The sequence below is a fragment of the Mastigoproctus giganteus genome, chromosome 5, assembly GCF_048544385.1.
Source record: "Mastigoproctus giganteus isolate SK-2022 chromosome 5, ASM4854438v1, whole genome shotgun sequence".
Taxonomy (NCBI): Eukaryota; Metazoa; Arthropoda; class Arachnida; order Uropygi; family Thelyphonidae; genus Mastigoproctus; species Mastigoproctus giganteus.
The window spans coordinates 92,685,731-92,699,250 of NC_143579.1; the positions used below are offsets into that span (position 1 = coordinate 92,685,731).

Genomic DNA, 13,520 nt, shown 5'->3' on the forward strand with positions numbered 1-13,520 from the left:
GATTCAACTACTGCTCATCTTAGTTGTCCAAATTATTCACTGTACGATTCCTTTTGCCTCAAAGGTGGTACTTGCACATATGTCCATTCCGATATTCCCTGTCAGAGACTTGGAAATTTAGAATCTCCTCTTTTCGATCTTCTCTGGCTTAAAATCTCTCTACCTCATTGTGTCAAATTCATCTGTTGTCTCTACCATTCTCCCAACTCCACTAATCACTTGGAGCTCTTTGACTTCCTCTCTTTGCAACTTGACTTTCTCCAGTCCAACTTTCCTAACAGTGAGGTAATTTTCCTTGGTGATTTTAATGTTCACAACTCCAGCTAGCTTCCGTTTCCTAGTCACACCAACCCAGCTGGTCGAGATGCTGAGGCTTTTGCAATTACTAATGACCTAGCACAGATTATTCATTTATCTACAAGAATACTAGACAATCCTAACCATACAACCAACACACTTGATCTTTTTCTCACAAACAACACTTCTAAGTACACGGTTGAAGTGAGTGGTCCTATAGGCACCTCAGATCACAACTTGGTGATTATCTCTTCTCCAATGGAGCCTTTATCTCATGGCTATTCCCAATCTTGTATTATTTGGCATTACAAGAATGCAAAATGGGATGACCTGTGAGTTTTGTTTTCTTCTTTTCCTCGGTCAGATTACTGTTTCAAAACTTCTGATGTCAACATTTGCTCAGATCGTGTCAGTGAAATTTTTCTTGTACGAATGGAACAAGAAATTCCACACTCCACTTTAAAATCTCGTCCTTTATCTAACCCTTGGTTTTCCAATAAATGTGCTAAGGCTATTCAAGAAAAGAACGTTGTATATCATAATTGACTTGTTTCCAATTCTTCAGTTTCATTTTCTGCCTACACCAAAGCTCGCAACAACTGTAAGGCAGTTATTAATCAGTCCAAAGTAGTATTTGAACAGGCTAAGAGTAGAAAACTTGCTTCTTTCCCTAGTGGTAGTCGAGCATTATGATCTCTTGCCAAAGCTATTGGACACAACTTTTGTCCATCTCTGCTCCCACCTCTGTCAAAACCAGATGGTGCTGTTGTCACTTCGGCCAAGATAAAGCATCCAATTTTTCTTCCAACTCACATATTAATGATCTTGGTAAAACACTTCCCACCATTTCTAGAATCTCCATTTAATGCCTCCTGTGGTCTTTCTGAAAAGAATTTTGATGAACCTTGATGCTAAGAGAGCACCAGGTCCTGATGGTATTTCTCCACTTGTCAAAACCTGTGCTCCTGATCTTGCTCCTGTTCTTTGCTGCCTTTTTTTTACTTTCTTATTCCAAAGGTGTTTTTCCTTCTGCTTGGGAATTTGCTCATATCTAACCAGTTGCTAAAAAAGAGAAATCATTTAACTGCCAACTCTTAACCTACCTAGAAACCTTCTGTCTGATTAACAATCACCGGTATCGATTCCATCAGTGTCAATCCATACCACTGATTATGTTACCCATAAATGGGTAACATAAGCCAGATTTCAGTAACATAAGTTCGATTTCAATCCTGTCTTATATCTCGCAAAAAGTATTCTTCTGCTCCTATACTTATCTTTGGTGACACTCCAATTTCTAGGCAAGAAGATCTCTTTTGGGGATTACCCTGACTTCTAATCTCTCTTGGCACAAGCACATTACAAATATTGCTTCCTCTGCATCTAAAAAACTTGGTTCTCTTTCGCTCTCGGCGTTAATTTTCTTCCAAACAGCTGTTTACTCTGTTCTTTGTTTGTTATTTGGTTTTTAGGAGCATTAGCAACTAAGGCCATATTGCTCCAGGGATATGTGGTGGTCATTCCCTGACCTTACCGCATCCTCCGTATTTGGTTGTCACAGGCTCGAATCCTGGTCTAATCAAGAAGAGTGTGCTACGCACTGCTGCTCCTGGCTACGGAGGTGCCTGTTCTTTCTGTACAAATCACAAATCCTCCCTACCATGGAATATTGTTCTCACATCTGGGGCAGTGTTTCCAAAACCTCTCTCAGGCTTCTAGATTCCATTCAGAAGAGGGCAGTTTGGTTAATTAATGACTCCTCTCTAACAGTCTTTCCACTCGCTGTTTCATAGATGTACTGTTTCTGCTGCATGCCTTTTCTATAGATACTTCCATGGACACTGTTCTTCTGAATTGGCTTCTATAATTCCCACTCTCTCTTTCAAAACAGTCCGAACATGTGCCGCCACACGCCAACATCCATTTACTGTCCAACTTCAAACTCAGAACCAATATTTTATCTTTATCTTTAATTCATTCAACTGACGTTTTCTGGAACAACCTTCCTTCATATGTATTTCCTGAAAATTACAGTCTACAGAAATTCAAGTCTAATGTCAACAAATCTCTTCTTTCATCTTTTCAACCTGCAACCCAAGCACGGTACTAAGTACTAAAAGTTGTAATACCTCTTGTGTTTGGGGTTTTCATAAAAAAAAATTATGGCCAAGAGTTTGCTTACTTCCTTTGCTGCCTCCTTTAATAGAAGGCCGACCGGGCTAGCCAGGTGGGTAAAGTGCCTGCCTGGCAAACCAAAGGTCGCGGGTTCGAATCCCGCCTCGGGCTTGGATCAAAGTACTGCAAAAACCTTGGGAGGTGCACTATGGCCACAGAAGCTGATGTGCCAACAACTACCAAAAAAAAAAAAAAAAAAAAATTAATAGAAGTGGATAGATCCCAGCCACCCCAGGTGCCTTTTCTATGTCTAACTTCAACAATTTCTCCTCCACTTTACTCTCAATTATTACAAAATCATTTAGCTCCCTGTTAGAATATAATAAGCTTCTGTCCTCCGCTTTGCTACAGAATTCCTCATTTGTGAATTTATTCTACTTTTAACTGGCAGTAATGTAAGCATGGGAAACTGACTACTACTGATGCTACAAAGTTTGGAATTATGCGTGTTTTTAAATTATGTCTTATTGAAAGATTTATTGTGTGTGTGTGTGCGTGTGCGTGTGCGTGTGTGTGTGTGTGTGTGCGTGTAATTTCAGTTAACAAACATTAATTATTTATATTTACATTCTTTTAAGTCATTAATAAGTTTTGATTATATCCACAAAACAACTTGACAGCTGGTATAACAAACCTTCATTTCCATACATTTTTTAGTGGTGCTTGAATTAAAAAATTCCTTACCTTCCATCATGCCCATTAATGTGCTTCTTAAGAATCTGTTTTAAAACTGGAAGTAAATCATCTTTTGAAAGATACTGAGATAAAATCTGAAAAATAAAATTTGCACATAAATTAATTTAGTTAAATCATATGCTAAAATGATGTCCAAAAGTTTTAATGTAAATTCTATAGTAACAATGGAAATTTCATTTTTCTTCCTTTTTTTAAAATTAAAATTTAAAATTTTTAACTTATATATTTAACAAGGGGACTTATTAAGTGATGTGATCTCGTTGGTTGTTTGGGTGTTTTCTTTAGGTTGTAATTTTTAGTGAATATATGGAAAGTTGGTTCTGTGATTGGTGCCAGATATATAGTACAAGAAAGCTTCAGGATTTGCTGCAGCAGCTAAAGAAAATAAATACAGTGGAACTTCTCTATTACGAACTTCTATTTAAGTGTTAATCTATAACAAATTTTTAAAAAAATTAGTAAAAGCATTTTTGGACATTTTCAAGCATTTACTGCTAAACAGCAGCTCAAATATACTGCCTCCTTCCTTCCGAAATTGTGTATTAGCATTTGGAATTAAATAATCATCCTTTTAGTGAACACTTGTGGCCCGTAGGAGGGTCTTTGTTTCATTTCTGTTACATTTATTAAACCAAATGGGTTTTCTTAAAAGTGGTCGTAAACTTTACAATAAATAGGGTAGATTTGTAAATTGATGTTGGCTCGGGGAAAAGCGAAATTCGCTGCGGTAAACCTTTAGCACGCTGCAGCGGCAATACATAGAATGCTACCATAGTCGGTTTTTAGTAACGCCTACTGAGTGACATTCGTTGCTCACCTCAACTGTACCACGTGACCTTCATGTCAATCATTATATGATATGTCCGTTCTCGTCTAACTGGACTCCCAATAGATGGTTTTCATGAATTTTTTTTTTTTTTTTTTTAATTTCGTTTGTCATCAATCACATAGGCTATATGCTCTTGTTTTTTTTTTTCCTGAAAAGTAACATACAGCATATGTTAATCATAAATTTTCTTTCGTGTATATATGAATGAAAGTGGAATAAAAGAAATTCACAAAGTCGTATATTTCTTCAAAGTGAGTGATACTGTTGACTTGGCAAGTGAACGTCATTGAGTAGGCGGTACCTGTATTAACAATTCACTGTATGGCCAGCGCAGCGAAGTTTGCAGTGTGTGTATCAGCAAGAGCTGCAGTCCAGTAATTTTTACAATTGCGGAAACAATGTCGAAGAGAAAGTGCTTAAGTATTAATGATAAAGGAAAGATTGTTATGATACTGAACAGGGTTTTAAGAAAAAAGATGTTGCGGAGAAATATGGCACATCTGCAAGCAGTTTATCTACGATTTAAAAAAAAATCAAGAATCAATTTTAAATGCAATTGAAGGAGGAGCAGACAAGAAGCGAATTAAGTTGTGTATATACGAGGATGTTGATAAAGCTGTTCTAAAATGGGTGCAAATGATACGTGAAAAGAATATCCCAATATCGGGCCTAATAATTAAGCAACAAGCTGTGATATTTGCACAGTCCCTTGGACATACAGAATTTAATGCAAGCACTGGGTGGCTAGATAAATTTAAGAAGCGCCACAGAATTATGGAAAAGGTTATTTGTGGAGAAAGTGTTAATGTAAGCGAAGAAGATTGCAACAGTTGGAGGAACAATACCTTAAAGAAGATTTTGGAAGAATATGAGCGTGAGGATGTTTTTAATGCCGACGAAATGGGTTTATTCTTTAAATGTTTACCGAATAGAACACTTGCTTTTAAGGATGATAAATGTTTTGGCGGAAAACAAAGCAAAGAAAGAATCACTGTGCTAGTTGGAGCAAATATGACAGGAAGTGAAAAATTAAGACTTTTAGTCATCGGAATATCAAAAAACCCAAGATGTTTTAGAGGCACCAAATCTTTGGAAGTTGACTACACCTTTAATAAAAAAGTATGGATGACGAGTGATATTTTTGAAGAATGGATATTAAAACTAGACAAGCATATAACAAAAGGAAAAAGGAAAATCGTGTTGGTAACTGACAACTGTCCGGCACATTCTGCCAAACTTAAAAGTGCAAAGTTGTTTTTACCACCAAACGTAACGTCAAAACTTCAGTCAATGGACCAAGGCATTATTAAAAATTTTAAATTTCATTATTGAAAGAGAATAATAATGAAGATTGTCAGTGCGTTATCAGAAAATAGAAACTTGTAGGTTACAATTAACCTTAGAGATTGCATCTCTGAACTGGCAAAAGTTTAGACAAACGATGTCACTGAATACGGTCTATTCAAAATTGTTTTTCGAAAGCAGGATTTGCATTGAATACAGAAATCGAACAATGACTGGACGAACAAGATGAATTGCCCCTTTCACAACCAAAAAACTTTTGGATATTATTAGAATCGTCTGGAAACAGCGAAAATGAAATAACACTGGATAGTTATGTTTATGTAGATCACAGCAGAACATCCAAATGAAGATGAAATACTGCTGAACAGTGTTAGATGCAACAGAACAACCCATAGAAAAGCCAACTCGCAAAGAAATGTTCATATGAGTCTACAGTTTTGTGAAAATGTTCCTGATAATGTTTTTAATGCTCTGAATAAATGTGAGGTTTTCTTTGAGAATCAGAGAATTTTTTAATTGTACTGTGGAAACGAAAATTACAGATTTTTTTTAATGTGTGATACTTACCAGCAAAAATTGTGTAAACATAATTTAAATAAGTATGTTTTTGAAATAAAATACATTAAAAATAAATGTACATTCGTTTTCATTTTCTAATTAGATAACGATTTATAATAAAAAAGATATTCTCTGTATAACGAAATTTCTCTATAACGAAATTTTTCGCTGGATTTATCGAATTCGTTATAGGGAAGTTCGACTGTATACAAAAAAAAATTTAAAAGATAAATACATAAACTAGCAATGTGATTTCCTTCTTTTTTGGCTGAATTTCTCCAAGCTGTCAGGCTGAACCATCCACAGAACCTACTTATTCCAGTAATTAAGGACTTTATTTCCTTCACTGTTCAAATCCAAATTAGCTGATATCAATTTGAACAGTAAATGGATGTTAATAAGATCAGGCACGTGTTTGGACTGGTTTGAAAGAGAAGGGGGGGTGGGAAGGAGGACAGAATTACACATACCAATTCAGAATGGCCATGGAAATATCCATAGAAAAGGTGTACAGCAGAAACTGAATGCATGATGACAGTGTGGAGAAAGTTTGAAAGAGGTGGACATTGATTAACTTGACTGTCCTTTTTTAAGTAAGGTAGATCTGAGAGTTGTAGTCAGTAGCTGTAAGAAAAGTATCGCCAACAAGAAAAAAAGAAATCCTAGTTTTTTTAATGCAGAGGAAGCAATATTTGTGATATGCTTATGTCAATTCTCGCTTGACATAAGCATATCACAATGTGCTATCAAAACTGAAAGAAAGTCATTAATATAATGAAGGAAAAGAGTGGGAGGAAAACAGAACCTTGGGCCAGGTTCTCTTCTTTCTCCCAGCATTAGTTGAGAAGTTGAAAAACAGCCATCTGCTATCACCTGTAATCCATCTGCTACCTAGAGAACTACTAACATTAATTGTGAACTTTGAAGAGTTGCTGGTGGGAGAAAAAAAAAGATCGACAGCATTGGGAGTGGTTAGGATTGTCTTGTATTTTTATATATATACAAGCAATTCTAAAAGTCATTAATAATAGCAAAAGCCTCAGGATCTCGAGCAGCTGGAGTTACAAATGTTAAAATCACCATGGAAAATTACTTCACTGTTTAAGAAAGTTGTTTCACAGAAAGAAACTCAAAAAGATTTAGAATCATTTGTAAAGTTGGGAGAACACTAGAGATCAGTTTACTATACGAGAAGAGTTTAATATATCAAGATAGGATAACAGATGTGGTTTAACCTTACACAATTATTAGATTTTCTGTCCAGCAAACATAATTCAGCAACAAATGCTTCACATCACAAAAAACATGGTATTTTGTGGACCCATGTAAAAATCAGCAATTACTGTGAGATCCTGCATAATCAGGATACATTATACAGGATAGATCTGTTCCATAAAATTCCATAGACATAATCCAAAAAATTGAAGAAGGACATTCCATTCCCTTCTTTGACTTTATTTTTTGACACATTTCTGGAGCCGTCATTGGTCATCTCGAGTGGAAGACATCTTCTAAGGGTTCTCAACTCCCTAAGACCAAAATTTAACTGGTATTCAATATTGCCATATACATCTTCCATGAGTGCATGAATAACTTTTGATCCATCCCCTGACCATTATCCCAAAATTTGATAATGGTCAGATGTTCCAATTTCATGTGTTTTCCTTCAGTGCACTACTTTTCTTCCATGCTTAACCTCTATTGTACTTGACCTGAGCAAAAAATAGCTAATAAGAATAAAAATAGCTGTATATTTATTTTCTTAAATAGCTGTATATTTATTTTCTTAAATTATGGAAAATAAGGGGGATTCAGTCAAGGTAGTTCAAGAACTTACTGAATCCCTCTTATTTCCCATAATTTAAGTAAATGAATACACACAGCTGTTTTTATTATTATTATTTTTTTGTTATGTAAGAAAGCAATAAATTGAATTCCTTAATAAAATTATAATATACAGTGTGAGTCAAATTTATGTTATAAACACTTTGACATGCTGTATCTCAGAAAACAGACTGAGTAAATATGAACAAGAAATGGTTTCAAGTACAATTTGGTTGCATTTCATGCATATTTAAATTATGAGAATTTGAAATAGTGTGATATAAAAAATATTAAGTACAAGAACTCGACTTACGTAAGTGTTGCGTTCCGTGGCACGCCATGTAAATCAGAATTTCCCCCCTGCTTGTGCAGCACTCGCAACTGTACTCACTGATTGATTTAATCAAAAAATAAATGTTCGACGAACATGTGAATAGAATTATTTATTGTATTTATTCAATTTTTTATTTCATGTGCAGGAAAATTTACAAAAGCGTGCAATTTAAAAATTTCAAAATTATAAAATTACAAAAAAAGAGAGGAGAGAGGCATAACGTCAGTAAGTTTTACCTCTCAAGCATCGTTACATTAGATTAACACTAAGGTGCAATATTATATTAGATTAACACTAAAACACTAGGCCCAAAGTTACCATATTTCTTTTCTAAAGTATTGAGTGCAAGATTACATTAGATTAGCATTATAGCTCTGGTTCATATTATACAAAAAGAGAGGAAACAGGCATAACGTCAGTAAGTTTTACCTCTGGAGCATCTTCTGCCAGAATCAACATCTTCAGCTGATAAGTATAGAAGTTGTAGAAGTTGAGAGCTGTGGAGATTTAAAAGGGATCGGCCGCTCAACCTTATGAAAAAACATATTAATGGATGACTGGATGATGGGTTTTTCTTTTCATCATAGATTTTTTTTTGTAGCAAGCAAGCATACCATTCACCCCTCTGTTAACTTTCAAGAATCATTCGCTGTCAAGATCCATCTTCTCAAACCTCGCCACTATCGATGCAATTTCACAAATTGCCATTGCCATCTCTCTGGTGATGAAGCATCTGAGCTCCTCATTTGGTTCATCTTGAGCTTAGTCAGAATTTTCTTCTTTCACTATCGCTGCCTGCAAGTCAATAAGTTCTTCATTAGATAATTCCTTCACTTTTTCCTCTTTTAACTCCTCTACGTCTTTGGCATTAACCTCCAACTGAAGTAGCTCTGCAACCTTTACAACCTTATCTGTAACCTCTTCATATGATTCATCTGTTTCAAATCCTTCGAAGACTTTTACATGCTGTGGGCATATTTTCTTCCATGCGCAATTTAAACAACTTTTAGTAATTTCTGCCCAGGCCTTATTAATGTTTAAGATGGCGTGGTAAATATTGTTAAGATTTCCAAGTCTCTGAACGTAAAATTTTTCTCACTGTCTACTGCAGACAATATATAAGCAAATGTTGTGAGTAAATAGTATGCTTTTAAATTCAAAATAACACCCTGATCTATAGTCGTGTTTGGTGATAGAAATATGTCTCTCACATTCAAATTGAAATCATGTAGATGCATAGGATATCCAGGAGCGTTATCTAATAGAAGCAAAATCTTGAAAGGAACATCGTTGTCTTTACAATATTTTTCAACCTCGGGAATGAAACAGCATTTAAACTAATCCTCAAAGAGAGATATTGTTATCCATGCTCTCTGGTTCGATCGGAAATGCATGGGTAGGGTGGCTTTATTGACACTCTTAAATGCACGAGGATTTCCAGAATGGTACACAAACAGGGTTTTAAACTGTAATCTCACGCTGCATTAGTCCCAAGCAAGAGTGTGGCAACAGCTTTTGATGCTTTTAAATCTGGCATTGTCTTTTCCTCTTTGGCAATTTATGTTCAATCCGGCATTTTTTTCCAATACAAAACAATCTCATCAATGATAAAAATTTGCTGCGTTGAATAGCCACCTTCATCGATAATTTTTTCTAACACATCACAAAATTTCTCTGCAGCTGCAGAATCGGGACTGGCAATTTCTGCCGCATACTTTGTGGAAACCAGCACGCTGCTTGAACCTATTAAATCACCCGTTGCTTGCCACGAACTTGACTTGAGGTTTGCCGTACTTATCATATCTTCATAACTACTTGTTGCTTTTGCTTTGATCCTTTGACATGTTATTTTATACGCACACTGTCCTTTCAAAATAGTATTCACTGTTGAAGCAGCAAGACCTAATTCCCTTGCAGTAGATGACAAACTTTGTCCTGCTTCGTACTTCTTAATCATTTTCATCCTCATTTCTAAATCAATTTTGTTTCGTTTCCTGGCACTGCCAGCACTTTGCACTTTCCGTTGGTCCCTTTCCCTTCACCATTGTAATACGTAAATAGAAATGAAGAGAAGTTTCTGAAAATTTGTTTTTTATATGATTGAAGATTTCGGTGCAGTTATTGGTATTATGCAAATGCAATAAGTTCACATTTACTACCCATTTATAATCAGATGCACTAACAGAAAAAACCCAATAAACCGAAAAGGGCAAATTGTTTTTATTGTTTTTTGGCCATGACCTCCAGAAATGTGCTTTAGAAAAACATCACCAAGTCATTCAAAATTGATTCTTGTAACAGGAACATATGATAACGATGAAAGGGTAGTGCAATTTCCATTATAAATATGATCTCTTAGAGAGATAAATAGCTTTGTAATACAATATAGCGAAATTTTAAACTTCCAAGGACTTAGAACGAATTACAAAAAAAAAAATGTGTGTTATTGGGTTCACATAGCGCTATTTTCATGATACCTCCCTTCCATTTATTCCTATGGGAGGCAAAATACGTTTCCACGTTTTTTTTAAGTTTGCACCATCCGACAAAAACTTACATAAAGTCGAATTTCCATAAGTTGAGTATTACGTAAGTCAGGGAGTTCCAATATTTCAAAATTGGTGTGCCAAGTGTGTTTATGCTCTTATCACATGGTGGTGCCTTGGTAAACAGAAAAGCCCACCATTCTTTGTCAGTATTGTGTGTATTCTGATATGATACATGCATCAGAAATTCTGCAACTGATTTTTCTGCAATGGTGCTGCTGTTGTTTTAATATTCACTGTTAATATAATTTAAAATCTTTCTTATATCCCATAACAATGCTACCAAGACATTCAATTAAGTGATAAAAATAAATATGATAAAAAGCTATGAAGAAAGCCAAACAACTGACATGCTGTTAATTTAGGAGGGAGTACCCTGAAAAATATTAGAGATAATGTTGAGAAAATAAAAAGCAGCATTAAAGGTAGTACACCTTTAAGTTAGCAAAAATCATCATATAATTGGCTGGACATAGGTAATGGAAAAAATGCTGGTGACATGGCTGCAAGATCAACACTGACGTAATGTGCCCCTAAGTGAAACTGTTGTCTGTGGTAATGCACAAAGTATTTTTGATTATTTGAAAGGAGGTAATGACAGTGATACAAAAAGTTTTACTACAAGTAAAACTTTTACTACTTTCCAATTTCAAAGCCTGTCATGGTTTTAAGAATATAAAAATGAGTGGGGCAGCTGCATCTGCTGACTGTGAAGCCACAGCAAAATTTCCTGGAAGGACTGAGAGATATCATAGAAGAGGGTGAATATACTGCTAAGCAAGTATATTGATGCGACTGGATTTTATTGGGAAAAAAAACACCTGACAGAACATGTCTCCACTGACGAAAAGACAGCACCAGGTTTCAAACTGTCAAAGGTCAGCTTATCTTGCTGGGTGGAAATGCAGGAGTCTTCAAATTGAAACCACTACTTGTGTAATGCTGAAAAACCCACAAGCAACTTAAAGGATATGAAAAACTTCACTGCAAATATACTTGTATGCAAACAAAAAAAAAAAAAAAAAAGGCTAGATAAGTGGCTCTGTTTTCAGAAATTATTTTGGAAGCCAACTGTATTAGAAATTAAAACGTTACTGTATGCAGGAGGGAATTCTATTTAAAATTCTTCTTCTTCTGCTAAATAATGCTCCAAGTCATCTCCCAGCTCTTGAAGATTTTTTTTCTGATAACATCACGTTATTGTTTCTGCCTCCAAATACAATCTCACTTTTAAAACCTATTGACCAAGGGGTAATTAAGACCTCTATATTTTACTATTTAAGGTCAACATTAAATGCACTTCTCAAGGTAATGAACAATGACAGAACAGTGAAGGAGTTTTGGAAAGCATTTAACATCAGAGATGCTATTAATATCATCAATATTTCATGGAAACAGGTCCCTAAGCAGTGTATGAATAGAGTATGGAAGAAAATTTTTCCCCAATTCTTCCATGACTTAAGAGGCTTTAATACTGAAGATAACATAACTGCTAATAAGGAATCTGTGAGAGTGGCAGAGAAAGTAGGTTTGGACAAAGCTAATGAAGAGGACATCGAAAATTTGTTTGAATCACACACCCAAGAATTAACAAATGAAGACTTGCTAGAATTAGAAATGGAAAGGCAGCAGGAAGGAGAGAGAGGGAACACCATCAATCAGCCTGAGCCACCAGCAATGTCAATTGATGGCAAATTGATTGGCAGGAGCTTTTGACAACATTTTAGCAGCCAATGCCATTTTTGAAGAAGATGATCCAAACATGAATCACAGTTCCTTGGTGGCATGGCAGCTGACGGAACACATGTCCGCATACTAAGAAATCCTGAGAGAAAAAAAAAACAAAGGAAAAACTCAAACTACATTAAATTCTTTCTTGAGCAATAGAATTCTAATGGAATCAGGCCAGCCTTCAACATTAAGTGGGGAGATAGTGCATCTCTTGTGCCTTCAGTGTCATTGGACTATGATTATGATGATGATATAATCAAGTAATAAAAATAAAGATGACATTAACAAAATTATCATATTTAAAAGCAAAAATACATTACAATAGTTGTAAATTTTTGCACTCCAAGGATGCACCCACCAACTTTACATTTACTCCTATGAAAAAATTGTCTTGAATTATGCAAGATCTCCAGGAACACATCCCTTGAATAAATTGTGTCCTCAATGAACATTAAATACATAGAAATAAAATACACTACAGAAGTGATGTCAGATGTTCAAAACGTCCATCACCAGCATGCACAGATGAATGGCTTGTTTCAACAGCCCAAAATGTGGTAGAGCATACATCAACTATAGTTTTGGCTGCTTCCTGCTTCCTTGTCTCATCACCCTTGGATCCTGAAATTTTAGTGGTTTATGAGTGTGCACTTTATCATTCAGGTATCCCATGTAAAAATAGCCTAAGGCAGCATTTCACACAGACCATTTCCAGGGGTCCTCAAAACGGACCCTCTGGAACTAGTCAAATTATTCATTCTGTATATAGCAAATTGATGATAAATAAAGTTATTATTATATATTATGTAAAAATAAGAATAAAGTTCAGTTGTTTAAACATAAAACTTGGAATTTTCTTTAAAAAAAACCCAGTGTTTTCACACACACACACACACACACACACACACACACACACACACACACACACACACACACACACACACACACACACACACTGTGTGTGTGTGTGTGTGTGTGTGTGTGTGTGTGTGTGTGTAAGAATTGAAAAGTCTGATAAAGTATGTGTAGATGGAAGTGAAAAATACACATAGTGCCAAATACTAGAAAGGTGAGGATAGCAGAAAAAAGAAGAAATGCAGGTTTGTAAAACAAGAAAGAATGTGAATATCCTATAAGTTATGATGAACTAAGAGAATTATAGGCTGAATTGCAAAGCCAATTAGAGGTGAGGGAACTGCAAAGTAAAATGATTAAACAAATAAAA

General features: G+C 35.4%; 1 protein-coding gene across 1 annotated transcript in view; it reads right to left on the reverse strand.

Annotated features, from left to right (window-relative positions):
- Positions 1–13,520, reverse strand: part of l(2)k09022 (HEAT repeat containing 1 homolog l(2)k09022) — a 447,482-nt gene that overhangs the window by 307,380 nt on the left and 126,582 nt on the right. The window contains exon 12 of the mRNA XM_090374601.1: positions 3,157–3,242. Within this exon, the coding sequence (XP_090230727.1) occupies positions 3,157–3,242 (86 nt within the window). The remainder of the gene's footprint in view (positions 1–3,156; positions 3,243–13,520) is intronic.